The following is a 17047-nucleotide window of genomic DNA, read 5'->3' as shown; positions in this document are numbered from 1 at the left end:
GAAGTCAGTGTTTGGGCACACACTTTAATAACTGGGGGGTGGGGTTTTTTTTTTCAGTGTAACTGAAAAGTAAAGTTTTACTTTCCTGTGTGGGACATCGTTTGCTGTCTAGTCGGCAACAGAGGTAAGTCCCTATTCTGGAGTTTCACATCTCTTTTTTTAAAACAAGTGGGTTTTTTATACATGGATAATGGATATGTGATTGTTAGCACTGATGTGCAGATGTGCTTTCTATTTGCTCTCCTGTGGTTGCTGATGTGTTTGCTGATAGACCTCATAGAATTTGTTCGGTCTACACACACATTCACATACCGCTGTGTGTGTGTGTGTGTGTGTGTGTGTGTGTGTGTGTGTGTGTGGATAGATAGATATGTATGTATGCCACTGTGAAGCAGTCACTAAGAAGTCACTTTTTCTCGCCTTGGCCACACGGAGTCGCACGGAGTGGAGTCGCAGAGGTTCATAAAAGTGGCCAAATTTTGCTTATCAGTAATAGAGTAAGCATCCTCTGGTATTAACATCTTGATAAAACTGTTGACGTGGGTTTCTATGTCATGAGCAGCTCCTGTAGGAATAATGAGTAGGTGGACCAGAACTTTTGTCCCTATAGTGTATTTCACTTTTTACTTTTATTGTATTTACATTAAAGTAGATGTAAAGTGTTTAGTGTGTTGACAGCAATTCGTGTCAGGTCTTCAGATTTAAATTTGCAAGAGAAAAACAAGAGGTGTGCTTTGACTTTGAAGCATAGCGAGTAATATATCAATCATGTCTGTGACAGATGGATATAACTGTTCTAAAGAAGTTAGACAAAACAAAAACAACATTTTCATACAAATTTGTCCAGCCATATTGACAAAATGTGAAATAAATAAAAGAGAGTTACAGTGTTGTGCAAAAGTCTTGAGCCAGGACACGTCATGCGGAGATATGTCAAGTTTTCAGCTAATAGCTCTTTGGACATCAGTTGGTTTACAATAAAAAAAGAAAATTCCTGTCAAACTGTGTTATCTGTGGCATTTTTCAGAGATTCCACTAAAGAAATTGGAAGAAATCGTATGTTTTTGTGACAGGCTGCTCGTAACAAAGTACCTAAAGATACAATTTAATACTGGTTCCTTGCTAAGTTATTTGTTATATATACAGTGTTATTTAGACAACACTGTATATATAAGTCCCTCGAGTTAGGTGTGTTTTTAATGCTTGAATGATTCATAGGTCAGTGTTAAGGGGCCTAACAATCTAAAAGAAACATCCCTCTGAAATATTCAGGCACAAGGACGGCACTGAAAACAACTGAGAAAGCAGCTAATCCAAGCTGATGTGTTCTTTAAGTTAATTCGCAATTATATTGCACTAAGGAATTCAAATATAGTCCGATATGTTAAAAAGTAATGGAAGATTACATTTTAATACATATATAAAATTTACAAAATATTTTAAAAAGTCAATGGTGTTGTGCATCTTTTTGAAAAACAGAAGACATATCTATCTGTCATCTATCTGATTAATTGACTGATTTGAAAGTTACAATGAGTTTTGTCAAATGAAGTCTAAACTGAAATAAAACAAGACATGAAAACTATGTCGTCAGACCACAATGACAAATCCTCAAAATGTTAATACTGAGAACTGTTTTCAGGACCAAACCATTAGTATCGGTATGAGCTGAACTCGAGATCTGTGCGGTGGTCAGCAAACATTTTTCGTCTCTCGCACAACAAAAGACGAACAAAGAATTCAACATTGAGTTGTGCTATTTCTTTTTATGATCATGTCGCTCGGGTAAGGGCTCACACATGTTGTTTCGGGTGGGAAGACCTTTTGACACAAATCAATGATTACCCTGAAATCTGTTTAGGAAGACTATATTTTCAGTTTTGAAAAATAAATGGAGAGGAAAAGATTTGTGGAAGAGGAAGACCAAGAAGACTGTAGATTAAGGAAAAGATGGAAGGCTGAATATGATGAACCTTCTGATGATGAAGACAAGAAGGAGGAGGAGGATCATAAAACCTGGAAGACAGAAGGAAAACGTAAGTCCTTAGTCACCCAGCACTGAACATCTTTTTAGATTTTTGAATATGTTTCTCTAATTTTATGGCATGAAAATACATTCATATTATTTTATTATAGGGAAATTATTATTATTGTTGTTGTTGTTGTTGTAATTTAGAGTTTTTGCCTGTAATCTGTGGAACCACAGAGGGCATCCTTGATTGTGAGAAGCTGGAACAAAGTAAGCAAATACAATCATCTGAGAAGCATAAGCACATTTCATGGAAACCATTAAACAAGAAAACACTTTATACTCTTTGAAACTGTGCCCACAAATAAAAATCATGTATATAAAAAATGGAACTTGACTTCAATGATCTGTAGTCATCAGTTTCTCTCCAGCTGAATGAATGCATGATAGATTATGCATTGGTGATGCTGAATTGCCTTCCCCCCATCTCATGAAAGCTGGGAAACATTATTGCTCTCCATCAATCATCTGGGAAAAGTAAATACAAACCTACATTAAAAAAGAAAAATCTCTAAACCTTGGATTGGATTGCAGATCAGGTGTGAGTGTTTTGAACATCTTTAAGAATTAAGAAAAAAATAAAGAGAAAGCATTTTCCTTTTGTGGTTCAAATATACAATTTTAAACAATGTGCACTGTTTTAAAGAGGATCAAATGTTAACTTGTCAAAAGTTAGCTTTATTTTTTTAAGTGTTCTTTTCTACTGTCATTTCAATTTTCCTGTGTGTTTGGATGATCAATTTAGGTAAGGCGTGTATTAAGTATGAAGGCAAATGGTATAAGCCCCCTAGATTTGAGATACTTGCAGAGAAAGGATTGTGTAAAAAATGGAAAGCAACTATTTTCTATGATGATCAACCTCTGGAGTATTGGATTAAGGTACTTTTTTCCCATTTCTATTAATCAAAGAAAATCAGATTTCACTAAATAAACTGTCAAACTAACTTTTCACAGAAAGGTTACCTAAAAACCGAGGGATACAGAAAAGGAAGATCCAAGACTAGAAATTTATCTGAGCATGAGAGCACTGTAATTCTGATTTTCAAAAATGAATTAAAACAACACTGAGAATGATAATTAAAGGTCATTTTTCCTGAACCTTGAATCAAAAGGAAATACAATCATCCGGCTCTGAAGAAACTGAAGATGATAATGCTGAAGGTAAAGATCAGCTTTCAAACAGTGAGGAAATGCTCGTGGAAACAGAGCAGAGAGAGTAGAAGCTGAAAATGCTGGGAGTGAAGAAGATGAAGAGAAACAGGCAGAGGGAGAAATAGAAGATGAGACTGTGTCTGCTGTTACCCCATACTGACTAAAGTGTTATTAATTAAATGATGTTATTTCCTATTGGCATGTAACTATCCTAACAAAAAGTGTCTGTGTATGAAAATCACTCTTCTCTTTTCAGAGAGGACAACAAAACATACAATTTCAACAGCAGCGAAACATCCATTCAGGGGGAAAGAACTAAGAATTATTCTCAAGAGATGTTTTGATGGAAGACAGGTAAATATATATATCTTTTTTTTTTAAATTTTAATACACTTTACTGTCTGGTATTTTTGGTCCTCGTGTGAATGTTAATGACATAAGATTACCCTTATTTTTTAATCAGGCCATATCATCAGGTCAGAATTTCAATGTAAAACGTAATACTACAAATCACTGGTTACTCTACTAGTAACTATTTTAATTCCATCAAAGTTTCATTTCCTTTTTGCCTATCATTTAAACTTGATATCACCAATACAACTATAAAAAAATAATGCATTAATTGCTGAAACTTGGAAATTTGATCTAAAATTATGGCTGTCAGTGTTAACATGGATCATCACGATTAACGTGACATCTATCTATCTATCTATCTATCTATCTATCTATCTATCTATCTATCTATCTGGTTTAAGAGAAGCTCGAGAAATACCAAGGGCTCAGAGAAGAGCTCGAGAGGATGTGGAGGGGGGAAGGTAACGGTGGTCCCCGTGGTAATCGGAGCACTAGGTGCGGTGACTCCCAAGCTAGGCGAGTGGCTCCAGCAGATCCCGGAAACAACATCGGAGATCTCTGTCCAGAAGAGCGCAGTCCTGGGAACAGCTAAGATACTGCGCAGGACCCTCAAGCTCCCAGGCCTCTGGTAGAGGACCCGAGCTTGAAGGATAAACCGTGTGTATATATATATATATATATATATATATATATATACTTTTACACCCAGCACGCCCCTGCGGGCGGTTTATCCTTCAAGCTCGGGTCCTCTACCAGAGGCCTGGGAGCTTGAGGGTCCTGCGCAGTATCTTAGCTGTTCCCAGGACTGCGCTCTTCTGGACAGAGATTTCCGATGTTGTTCCCGGGATCTGCTGGAGCCACTCGCCTAGCTTGGGAGTCACCGCACCTAGTGCTCCGATTACCACATATATGTATATATATATATGTGTATGTGTAGCTGAAGAGAAGGTCGGGTCTGGACATGAAAACGAGGTTGTAAACTCAGAAGATGCTGGGAATGAAGAAGAGGAAGATGAAATGGAAACGGGAGGAATGGAATCTGAAGCTGTACCTGCTGTTGCCTCTAACCACACTGACAAGTGTGTTATTAAAGGTGATATTTCCCACAATTCTCCTAATGGAAAATAGTAAATACTTTCTATGTGTGTATTAATTTCACTTTTTGGTAACATTTTGTCTTTTGTACAGAAAGCTCAGCAGAGAGAGGAGATGCACAGTCAGCAAACTGTGGGAATGAGAAAGAAGGAGACGATCCTCCTAACATGCCAAAATCTGAAGTCACTGTAAAAACCAGAGACGTGGAAAGAAACACACCAATCAAACAGCAGAATGTGGAGGAAAAAACAGAAGAGGAAATGAGTGAGTCGTTCAAAAACTGAAATCACTAGCAGGATTTCTTTCAGCTTTTTTTAAGAGAAAAAAATTCATGTATTTATTTTATTTTTTATTATTATTTTTAATCTTTTCTGGTCTTTTTTTCCCCAATATGTTTTCTAAATGTACAGGTCTTTCCTGTGAACCTCGGGCTGCGTCAGATGAGTGTGAACATAAAGATGTCCACTGCTCTGGCCACAATGTAGCTGCATTACAATCCACGAGGCCAGAAAGGCCTATCATTTAGGTAAAGATTTTTAATTTAGTCAAACAATCTTAAAAGTTAACTTTTTTCCACAGCTCTCCAGCAAGTCAAACCTCTGTCGGCATTAATTTCTCTCACATGTCAGAGACTTTGTCGCCTGGGCCCTCAGTCAGCTCTGGTTTGAATACAACGGATCTTGATCAACTGAAGAGGGAGAAACTAAAAATGCAACTGAAGGTCTTAAAATTACAAGAAGAGTGTTACACTTTGATAATAAAAGAACTTAAAAAATGAAGATTAATGCTTCTGTAAAGCTAAATTTGAAAAATGGCTGCAGTATGTCCACAAATGACATGCGTTATTTGGAGGTTTCTTTGGTTAATTGTTACTTTTGAGAAAAGCAACAAAATCATAAAACTGTACTTTGTCTCAGTTTTCCTTTCACACTGCTGATCACCGTGTTTTACTTTGTTTTAATAATTCCACATACAGCTGATATTTTCTTCTTGAAATTCTGAATAAACAACATTGATGCTTTTTATCGGTAAATTGTGCAGATGTTGTCAAACTGTTTTCTTTGGACTTTGCCCAACCTGTAATAATCATTGTAAGGAACAGCATTGTAATTAGAAGAATACATTCCTTGAATTTTTTGAAGTGGCCTTGAGCAAAAGTTCTCCAGCCATCATTGGCTGCTTTGTCACTCATTTTCAGTCCACACAATACAAAGCAATCTGACACGCGTACATCTAAACCTAAATAAATACATGTTTCTGTTGAGTTTTGAACAAGAAAATCATATTTATACAAATTTTCAAAAGACCCCAAAAACATGTTTATTACATCTTTTGTTTGTGTTCAGATGTCAAACTAAAAAATAGAATGGAAACTCTTTTTGTACATTTATATTTACAGTTCATTCATTTATTAATAACACGGGTACTATTCTGTCATATTTTCTTCCTCCTTTTCCTCTTCTTCGTCATCATCGTCATCAAAATATTTATCCTCTGCATCTCTGTTGACAATGTCCAAGTTGTCATAGTCTGGATTCTCATCCACCTCCCTGTAACACAAACACATAAACACCTTAAGTCACTTTCAAAGCCCACAGTGTGGGATTTTTGTCATTTTCCACTGAATTTCAGTTTGTAACTTTTCCCCTCCTCTGGAGTCTCTTTACTAACTTGTATTAACATGTGTGATTTCACAACAGCTTGTGCAGCACAGCGTCAATATGAAACAAAACAGTTGTGAAAAAGTTCAGTTGTTAGTAATGTATTTTCAGTATGGAGCATACTTTGAGCATGTGTCACGCAACATGCCCAGACAAGTGGCAAACATGTCACTATGGTAACCATAAAGCTACAGGTCAAAGGAGCTTGCAAAGAAAAGCGTCTGGACTTCTTTAAGTTGCTTGAAGACGTTTCACCTCTCATCCGAGAAGCTTCTTCAGTTCTAAGGTCAAATGGTGGAGAGTCCCAGATATAAACCTAGTGGGAGTTTCCCCCCACAGAGGGACAAAAGGACCCCCTGATGATCCTCTAATCGCCTGAGCCAAGGTGTGAAACTGGGCGTGGGTCCCAATCAGCCAGAGTTTCGGGTGTGTTCATTGTGAAACCTGGCCCCACCTTATCATGCGAATTCCTGAGATCAGATGGCCCAGGATGTGAGTGGGCGTTAAGGCGTCTGGGAAGGGATCTCAAAACTGGATTATAGATGGCAGAGAGTTTGTGTCGTAAACCACCGCCTCTGTTCAAAGATGGTCGTTCACAGTGGACATACCGGTAGATGGCTCCTTTCACTCCTCTTTCAAACCATCTGTCCTCTCTGTCCAAAATGTGAACGTTGGCATCCTCGAAAGAGTGACCTTTATCCTTAAGATGCAGATGGACTGCTGAGTCTTGTCCTGTGGAGGTGGCTCTTCTATGTTGTGCCATGCGCTTGTGAAGTGGCTGTTTGGTCTCTCCAATGTAGAGGTCTGGGCATTCCTCGCTGCACTGTACAGCATACACCACATTGTTAAGTCTGTGTTTTGGCGTTTTGTCTTTCGGGTGAACCAGTTTCTGTCTGAGCGTGTTGCTGAGTCTGAAATGCACTGGGATGTCATGCTTGGAGAAAACTCTCCTGAGTTTTTCTGATACACCGGCTACATAGGGGATGACAATGTTGTTGCGTCTGTCCTTCTTATCCTCCCTCGCTGGTGTCTGGTCTTCTTTTCTGTGCCTCTTTGCTGACTTTAAGAACGCAAAGAGGCGTTCTTAATAAGGTGGGGCCAGGTTTCACAATGAACACACCCGAAACTCTGGCTGATTGGGACCCACACTCAGTTTTACACCTTGGCTCAGGCGATTAGAGGATCATCAGGGGGTCCTTTTGTCCCTCTGTGGGGGGATACTCCCACTAGGTTTATATCTGGGACTCTCCACCATTTGACCTTAGAACTGAAGAAGCTTCTCGGATGAGAGGTGAAACGTCTTCAAGCAACTTAAAGAAGTCCAGACGCTTTTCTTTGCAAGCTCCTTTGACTACAATGACCTGGATGACTGAGAACCTTCACAGACATAAAGCTACAGATTCAAAAGAATTAGTAAGCGTTGAATTTTAGGCCAAACCGTGATCGTTTTCTAAACTTAAACCTGCAGCTTTTAATTCCTAACACCAACCAAGTTGTTTTTAGTGCCTGCACATAACCATGTAATGCATTTGGTATTGATAAAATGATTTTACACGTGGAAAGTACTGTGGAAAGAAAAATCTGTGTATATGTGTCCGGACAGATGAAAAATCGTGATCCAGGACACAAATGAATAAAATACAGGTCGTCTGTACCTCATGAACTGCCTTTAAACTGTGCTGAGCTTTAACAAAAATAACTTTGGCAGATTACGGAGTTCTGTTATTCTGTGAACTGATTAATCTATGAGGAATGATCATCTCAAAGCTTTAATAACAAAACTAGTTATTTTTTCAGCAACATTCTCAAAAAGCCTGCTTACTAATTTGAAAATCTTACATTACAAACACCTACAAACATACACTTAGGCTACGCTCACACTGCAGGCGAAAGCGCATCAAATCCGATTTTTTTTTACCCTATACGACCCATATCCGATCATGGTATGACAGTGTGAACGGCACAAATCCGATATTTTCAAATCCGATCTGGGTCACTTTCATATGTGGTCCTGAATCCGATACATATCCGATGTTTTAGAAAGCGACTGCTGTTTGAACGGTCAGGTCGAATTAAATCCGTCTTTTACGTCACTGACACAAGACAGACGCCAATTATCAGCTCCGGAGAAGCGCCCGAGAACACATCGTGAACGCTTCCTGGCCATCCAGTGTAGATGTTAGTGAAACTGTTGGGAAGACAACGTGAACATTTTATTTGTACTGTATAATCTGCAGATTCTGACAGAAATCTGCAACTATCCTTTGAAGCACCGCTCCTCTAAAACAGCAATAAGGATCATTATTAGGTTATTTACATTATTATGTAAATAACAAAATAACTTAAAGCAAAAATTGGGAAACGTGAAGCCCGAAGTCTTTATATTAAGGGCCAAACAATACTGTTTGGTCTGAGTCTAAACAGAGCGTGTTGTGTGTGACGTCCTCTTTTGCGCATGTGGGCCGCTTTGAGGGTTTTCACTAGAGCGCGTTTGCTGTCGCATTTTATTTGTAGTGTGAACAAGGAGACAAAAAAATTGGCTTTGATCAAAAAATTGGAATTGAGCATTAAGACCTGCAGTGTGAACGTAGCCTAATAGTCTGAGGAACTCGAGCTGTCAAAGGCAGCTTTAGGTTGGCTACAACGCGATGAAGAAGTCTTTGAACTGCTCCTGTGTGCTGTGTGACTGACCTATAGTTGAAATCCTTGTCTTTGCCATCCAGAAAACGCTGGTGCATCTGACTGATGAACTCCTCTCTGAGAAGAGCCTTCTCCTCTGGCGTCGGCTCCCATTCCTTCTGCTGGTCTCTGTCATCTACAGCATGAAACACAGAGCAGAATAAGAAAAGATGGAGGGAAAAGAAGAAGAAAAGAAAAAAGCCTAAATTTTCTTCTTTGCTTAACTTCAGTGTGAAGTTTTTTCTTCAACCCGAACTCTGACTGACCGTAGTCGTCGTCCTCCTCTTCTTCCTCCAGTGCGCCGTCTTCCTTCTCCTGCTCCTCCTGCAGACGATTTTGGATGAGTCGTTCCTGGTAGGAGTTGAGGAGCAGATTGGCGAGTCCTCCTGTACCTTGCCCCGGCTCCCCGGGTCCTCCCTGTGCACCATCCAGCATGGCCTCCTGGGAGCGCTGTAGCACCTGAAGCATTCATGAAGGTAATTAGAAAAATACTCTGAAATATACAAAAACATAATCACATATAAAACGCAAGATAAACAGAACTCACCTCTTCATCTGTCAGGTACTGGCCGATATACTGTTCGTACAGCAGCGGCTCCCTCATTCGCATCTGTTCTTCACTGAAGTACTGGCCGTCTAGAAGAGGAGGAATGGCACTATCAAAGACTAAAGCTATCTGCACAAATGCTGCATGGGTCCACTGTATCATTAACTGCTGCTGCCCCTACCCTTCTGCAGAGCCCTGAGGGCAGCATAGCGCTGATTCCTGACTCTGGTCCTGTCGGTGCGTCCTGCAGCCCGTCTCTGTATCACCTTGCTGTAGTGCTGTGCTCGTGGGTCTGAGCTGACATGTGCAAATGCTGAGAGATGCTGAGGCTTCAGGCAAGCCTGGAAATTGTAAGATGAAAAACAAAATATAATAATGGAATTCTTCACTTCTTTACCAACACCACAATATTTAGTTAATGTATTTTGAAACTGGATTTTTTGCAGACCTGTAATGTTCCTGTCTGTAAAGAACTTTTGGGTCAGCTTCTGTTATTTAATGTGCTATAGGTAGACGTAACAGTCAACACACAGTCTCAGTGCATGTTTGAAGTACATCTTTTCTTTCTAAACAATAATAACAGTTTATTCAACACAATTCAGTGCTCTGCAAACTAAACTCAGAGGACAGAAGTATCAGTCGTATCGCACTAGTACCAACCCAATACCAATGCCAGCACTGGTATCAAAATGATATTTAGATCGATAGGCCCACCTCTACAGAGGAAGATTTAGTACTTAAAAATATATATATAGCTCAACAACCATCAGCCAATGCTGTACTCTGCAAAATATACAAGGAATTTGTTCCCACTGAAAGTGAAAACAAGACACACTTCTTTCACTCCTTAAGGCAAAAACAAAGCTAAGTACAGCCAGGCTAAGGAGGAGGAGATGCTAACAGCTGATGATGTGTGACCCAAATGTCAACAAACGACTCCACTGTGTCATTTGAGCACTCGCTGGTTGCACTCCATATGACAGGAACACTAAAAGGGATGTGGGAATTACTGACACTAGCACTAACTAGGCTACTTTTTTGCTTAAATTTGATTCATGCTCTGTCACTACTATTGAACTACAATGCTGGCACCTTGTTCCAACAGAGTAACACATTAAGTGATAAAGAGTGCCATCAATGGCAGCACGTCACTGGGAAAGAAGTTTGCCTTGATTTACTTATGAATGTCATTGCCTCTAAGCATCTATATTGGGCGATGTTGCCCTTCACTAACACACACACACGTTGAACTGTGGGCACATACATGGTACCTCTCCAGGAACACCAGCGGCCTGCTGCGGTACTGATGCAGCAGCTCCTCTCTGCGCTCCTGCACGGTCAGCTCAGCCTCTCCGATCTGCTGGCTCTTCACCAAGACGCCGCTCACAGCTATGGCCTCCATCATGGCATTCACACAGCTGGACTCGCTCAGGTTTATATTCTGTATGATGAGCAGAAAGAGTAAATCAGCGAGGCGTCATAATGGCAGACCGCACCTGACACTGTGGTTGAAAAGAAAAAACAAACAAACGCTGTTGTCGCTGATTGCTTCACCTGGATGTCCTGCACCACCCGCTGTGTGTCTTCAGAGCTGCTGGAGTCACATCTCCGTCTCCGTGGCAGTATTATCTCTTCTATTTTCCTCTCGTCTTCAGTCTCACACAAGCTTGGCTGTGTTTTAACAGGAGGGTCGATCTCTCCCCACATCATTAACCGCGGTGTCACTTAGCCACCGTCTTCCCAGGAGCTAACGATGGTTCACTAAGAAAAGCTCAGCCTACTGCCAACTTCCCCTGTTTGTTTCTTTTAAACGACCAATTAGTTTTTACAATTTAATGTAAAACCTCTTGGATGAGAAAATCTCTTTCATGGAAACCTCGCGTGTTATTTTACCTTTCACTTATTTTGTATAACGTTTCATCGCAATAACGGTCCGTCACTTTTGTGTGTCCCCTTTTCTCTGTGCAACCGAAAGAATTGTTCCTCCCCCACAGCCTTTCTTTGATATGTATATGTCGCCACCTTGTGACAGACTTTAATACTTATAATTTTTTCCAAGATAGAGAAATATTTTAGAAATAAATATTAAACATAAATTGCACATGGGTCACCTCAGGTTTCTTTTTTATTATTTTATCAATTATTGCTTACATATCATACTGTGGTGTTTAATCACTGTATAGTCTATTATTTTAAATCTATGAAATCTATGATTTCAAATAATATGTTAGGTGATATGACCAGTATTTTTCCAAATATTATCAAGGTCAGGTTGAAATGTTTTCACCTTGAGGCTCTGTGCATGGCTTTGTCTTGGTTGAAGTGCTCTTCAGCAAGACAATGAACCCTAAACTGCTTCTGTGTGCAAGGAATGTTCAGCTTTAGAGAGATAAGTGATAGGTCACAGCTGTCCTCTGTCTGAGAGCCACTCTGGAGAGTAAGAGCCTCTTCTTACTCTCCAGACTTTCAGGTGTGACTGTGAAGCATGAAAATCGAAGAAGGGAGAAAAAGAAGAGGAGGTACAGCAGGATTTGGCATTCAAGGCCAGTCTTTGAAAACAAACAAACAAACAAACAAAGCTGCTCTTGTAATGGAAATGATGCGTCTTGTGGTCAGGGTTGGAATTACTATGTTGTATTTTTGCAAAAGTGTATTTTACTATTAAGAGCTGTTGGATGGATTCGTGGTTTCACCTTTGCTGCAACTTCTGAGGGCTGGTAGATCTACATCTTGTTGTGGTAGAACTGAGGAACAAAATATGAATTTACTTTAACACTAAATGTGTATTATGCCATTTCTCCAACTAGTAATACTAAGTAAAATAAAATAAAATAAAATAAAGGTCGATTGCTGCTGCTATTTGGGTTAAGAGTGAACATTCTTTTTTTTTAAATTGGTGAATGCTATGAGATAATGCTTGCAGAGTTTTTCTCTGTGTTTGGCTAAAACTTCTTGTGGAATTCATTTAAAATAAACTGTTGTATGAAGTGCACCTCCAACTTTAACCCATTGGTGGTGCTGGAGTTTTTGAGCCATGGGCATAAAACTTAGTGGAAAGTATCAGAGGGTTATCATCAACCAGATTTCAAAATATTTTAGCATGCAGTTTTCAGATCAACCATATACTTCAATGGCAGGAGAACATGAGGGAGATGATTAAAGAAAAAGAATCAGCGTGGATAATGTTTAACCCATAGTATCATCTTCTTCTCTAGCCTTGTTTTGGTGTTTCAGAGGTGTTACAGTGAGCTCACAGTAATCTGACACAGCTGTTCAAATGACTGTACTATTTAGACAGGAGTATGCTGCGGGCCCCTTTTCAAAATGGCACGTCTCCACCCGCTGGACAGCAGAAGTACTACAACTCTCATTTCTGCAAGATAGAAACAAATACGAATCTATGGTGTCTGGTTAATGAACACACACTGTTCTCTCTAGACAAGTGTTACTCTCCATCAAGTCCCATTTTTAAAGCTCTACAGCACACGTATGTGTGTGTCTGTAATCCCAGCACCTGTGATAAAGAGGTCCTGCGTATATTGATGTGGCCAGCTGGTCCTGCTATTTAAACCCATGGCAGAGAGTAAGGGAGTTTAGAGGAAAGAGAGATGTAATATCAGAGGAGGCGTGGGGGAGATATGAGGGCTGAGTGTTGACAGAGGAAAAGGGTTAAACTTAGGGGCCAAGAAAAGAGCAAATCACTTTATGAGTATTTCATTATATCGATCTGTATTTACAGCACTATAGCTGCAGGCATTATACATTAGACTGGTATGTTAGAGAAAAGTGAAAGAAATGAGGTGAAATAGACCATCCACACAACCTTAAAAAACAAATCACAAAAAATTATGTGCTGACTAAAATATGGAAAGCAAACCGGTGAGCATAAAATGATCGGAACCCAAAGTGCAGTTTTCACTGTGACAGAACTTTGTGCATCTTTCTGAGCTGTCAAAGCAAGGTCCCATTATTGTGAATAGTTTGCAAAAAAACCCTGAGCCTCTAATTCATTCTGTTTGCTTTCCATGTACACTTCAGGTTGACTGACACGTGAATCAATACTTAATAACTGTATTTTGGTTTTGCAGTCAATTATTTCTCAGGGGGACCCAAAGGGAGAGAAAAAAAGATACAGATAAACATGCCAAAAATGGATACCACTGAGTCAACAGCTAATTAAAATTGTAATTGCTCAGTTACTTTCTTACAGGAGACAATGGAGTCTTTATTAGGAAAGCAGAAATAAATAGAAGGCAGAAGTGGTTATGGTACAGTCATAATAACATAACAGTACCACCAGGGGGAAGAGCAGCAGTCTGGATGATGAAAATATAGAAGAGGTTGATTTATGTGCGTAGTATAGTTTAGGTTTCAAAGATAAAATAGACTAGACCTGGTTTTATTTTTTAATCCATTTAAAGAGTTTGTGTGACATGATGATGAAATATTAGACTTGAAATAAATAAACAGCATCCATCGACTAGCTACCTGGATACATATTCTTTTGTGTACTGCAGCCTTTAATTTCCTGTATTCATTCGAGGTCTGTCAGTAGTATTGAGTCAGCTTCTAAATGAACGCACAAGATGACTCATTAGATTACTGCGACCGCTTCTAGGCAATGACTTTTGACACCTGGTCTTATAATTTCCTCTTTGTGACACAGCAGAGAATCATTTTAGATATTGATGAACACATTGTGTTTGACAGTGACGGAGAGCAGAGGGGAGAAGGTGGCCCAGTAATTACAACTGCGTTGGTTGTAAGCAACCTTTGGTTTATTTATCACTTGTTTGGACTGCCGCTTTGTTATTTTATGATCTTTACCTTATAACATAAAGCACCTTGGGGCTGCAATACTGCTCAGCATGCGGAAACAGTCATCTGAGACTATGGTAAACATAACAGAGCACTGAGCAGCTGAAGGGTTGGGTGAAAAAACAGGCCAGAAAGAAAGGAAATATCACCAGGCGACCAAAAACGTATCTAAAATGAACTAACTTCTGACTATGTCACAATGTTAAATTATACCTTTGAACCATCTAATGAAAAAGGTTATCATAGTTTGCTTCCATGTGTGCAGGGCCCAATAACAAGTTATTGCAGATTTTAAAGGTCAGTGGAGTTGTGACTGTTTCCTCAACTTTTTGTTAAGAGAAATGTATTTTTCATTGTACGTGCCAGCTAAAATCCTTTTATGTACGCCTTTACATTTGCCTTTAGAGGTGATGCACACAGTACTGTGTGCCAGTTATGAGCTACCCTCATTTCTTTATATTTTGCTTCCAAGGAGCCAGACTTTCTCGTGCTTTTTCAAAGTGCTCTGTATAGTTCTCCGGGCTTTTTAAAGATCTTCTGTTGGCTGCTTTTTTCATCCATTTTTAGGCCAGCCTTGGTGCCTGACCATTTTCAAGGAAGCATAAAATAGGCCTCTAACTCAAGAGATGATCCACGGTTGTGTTTAAATGTAGCAAAGCGCCAGTTTCAAATTGTATCCTTAGGTACTTTGTATTTAGCTTCCTGTTGAACAAGAAGATCATTTGTTGCAGTTTCTTTAGTTTAATCTATAAAAAATGCAAAAGTTAAGACAGTTTGACAGGCAATTACCTTGTTGCTATTTTTCCACCAACAAGATAATTCCCAAAGTGCTATAAGCATAAGCATCTCAACACGATGTGCAGTTTGTCCTTAAAAAATTTGAGGAAACTGGACAAGTGGAGGGAAAAAGAAGGAGGAGCAGCCCTAAAAGAAAACTATCTGTAGCTGATGAACAACATCTGAAAGTCACGAAGAGGAAAAAATCTGACAAAGGACCTGACAGATGCATCTGAATGCTCTACTGATACACCTATTGTTCACTAAAGCCTCACCAGAAATGGTCTCAGTAGAAGGTTGGTTGTCAAGAAGCCATTATTATGGAAGGAAGCAGAGAGGAAAGGCTGAGGCATGCCACATTAGAGAAGAACTGGAAATCAGTGGCAACAGGTCAGATGGAGTGATGAATCAACATTTCTAATATTTGTTTCAAATATTTGTCAGTATCTACAACAGAGCTCAGCAGAGAGGTAAAACAATAAGCATCGAAAGCCATCTTTAAAAGGCAGCGGAGGCTTTGTCATGGTTTGGGGCTGCATTTCAACCAAAAGTACCATCTGATTTAGATTCACCGTGCAATACTATCCTCAAAGCATCTGATGGCAACACCGTCATTCATGACAATGATCCCAAACACCCTCGGAATGGATACCTGGATAGAAAAACACACAATGGAACACTATTGTCTGTTCCTCGACACAAAGTTTGACCACCCATGACAATAGTGAGGTCATCATCTGGCCTCCTAAGAGCCCGGACCTCAACATTTTTGAAGCAGTGTGGGATCATCTTCAAAGACAACAGAACAAAGGCAGCCAACATCTAAAGAAGAGCTTTGAATGTCCTTCACCAGGTCTGGAGAACTATTCCTGAACACTACTTTAAGAAATTATAAGAAAGCTGCCAAAGAGAGTTCAGGCAATGCTGAAGAATAAAGGTGGTCAAACCAATTGTTGAAGAGCTTATTAGAATTGTACAGCAATGTTTTTGCCTTGTGTACTGTATTTCCATATGTGTTTGCATAGTTTTCAATAATTCACCTTCACCTATTTCCCATTTTCCCAGCTAAATATAAAAAATCAGACATGACTCAAGAGTGATGCATAGAACTGTATTTCAGCATGGAGTTTCATTACTGTCCTTCACAGCAGTCCTTCAGACAGATATCTCCCATGTTATTATGCTGGCTGAGTTGGCACAAGGATGAAGGTAACAGCTCAAAGCTTTTTAGTTGAGTGAGCTAATGTTTTGTTCCTGTCAAATGCTGTAAAGCAGCACCGGAATGGAGACTTCCATAACAGTGCTTTGTTATACAGCACTTACCAAATATACTTTCAGATCCCCACAGCAATACATTTACGACATATTGAGAATCTTCGCCAGCACAATATATCAATGTGTGATCAATTTTGAGATTTGGGAGATTTCTGGCACAACTTCAACTACAAAGTTCTTGGAGTATCGACTAAAATCTAAAGAGGTGCAATCGCCAGTGGCAATTTTAACATGTATTTAATACATTTCAGCTTGTGGGTTTCATAAAGCTCATTATAAGCTATTACAGAAAAAAAAATAGGTTAAATGTAGAGTAGAAAAAACTAAATGATTAATAATAGCTGTCTGACATACTGATCACAAATGAGACATTATTGGATAATATGTTCATGTGGTTTAAAGACAGTCATGCTTCCCTGGCAATAGATGAATGAACTGGAGAAGTGCGACCTTTATGACAACCCCAATGAGGCCACAAGCTGAGGTCAGTCAAACAATAAACTTGTTCTATATACTTTTATACTTTTGCTGAAGCTTTATTCTCTTTAATTTAGCCAATTGTTGATACTTTTCACCAAACCTTATTCTTCAAATCACCCAGGCACCCTCAAATACCACTCTTACCTCTATGAGGCCCAATGGTGATTTGAAAATCTGTCA

The 17047-nt window shown here is 39.4% G+C and overlaps 2 protein-coding genes across 2 annotated transcripts; one reads left to right on the top strand and one right to left on the bottom strand.

The window, feature by feature from the left end:
- Positions 1-503: 503 nt before the first annotated feature.
- Positions 504-5505, top strand: LOC146575767 (uncharacterized). Its single transcript, XM_085272500.1, has 11 exons — positions 504-2036; positions 2177-2239; positions 2775-2908; positions 2984-3036; positions 3141-3190; positions 3438-3535; positions 3919-4152; positions 4292-4628; positions 4724-4894; positions 5041-5147; positions 5208-5505. Exons 1-11 carry the CDS (start codon positions 1892-1894, stop codon positions 5406-5408), a joined length of 1593 nt encoding a protein of 530 aa, XP_085128626.1. The 5' UTR covers positions 504-1891; the 3' UTR covers positions 5409-5505.
- A 62-nt stretch (positions 5506-5567) lies between these two features.
- ccdc97 (coiled-coil domain containing 97) lies at positions 5568-11493 on the bottom strand. The gene is made up of 7 exons (XM_085270632.1): positions 11072-11493; positions 10782-10958; positions 9699-9858; positions 9518-9606; positions 9237-9429; positions 8983-9106; positions 5568-6180 (listed from the first exon to the last, which is right to left on the bottom strand). Exons 1-7 carry the CDS (start codon positions 11225-11227, stop codon positions 6057-6059), a joined length of 1023 nt encoding a protein of 340 aa, XP_085126758.1. The 5' UTR covers positions 11228-11493; the 3' UTR covers positions 5568-6056.
- Positions 11494-17047: the final 5554 nt, after the last annotated feature.

The sequence above is a fragment of the Mchenga conophoros genome, linkage group LG4, assembly GCF_057382185.1.
Source record: "Mchenga conophoros isolate Kocher_MC1m ecotype Shallow Benthic linkage group LG4, M_conophoros_male_GT1.1, whole genome shotgun sequence".
Lineage (NCBI taxonomy): Eukaryota > Metazoa > Chordata > Actinopteri > Cichliformes > Cichlidae > Mchenga > Mchenga conophoros.
This window is presented reverse-complemented; position numbering and strand designations above follow the sequence as displayed.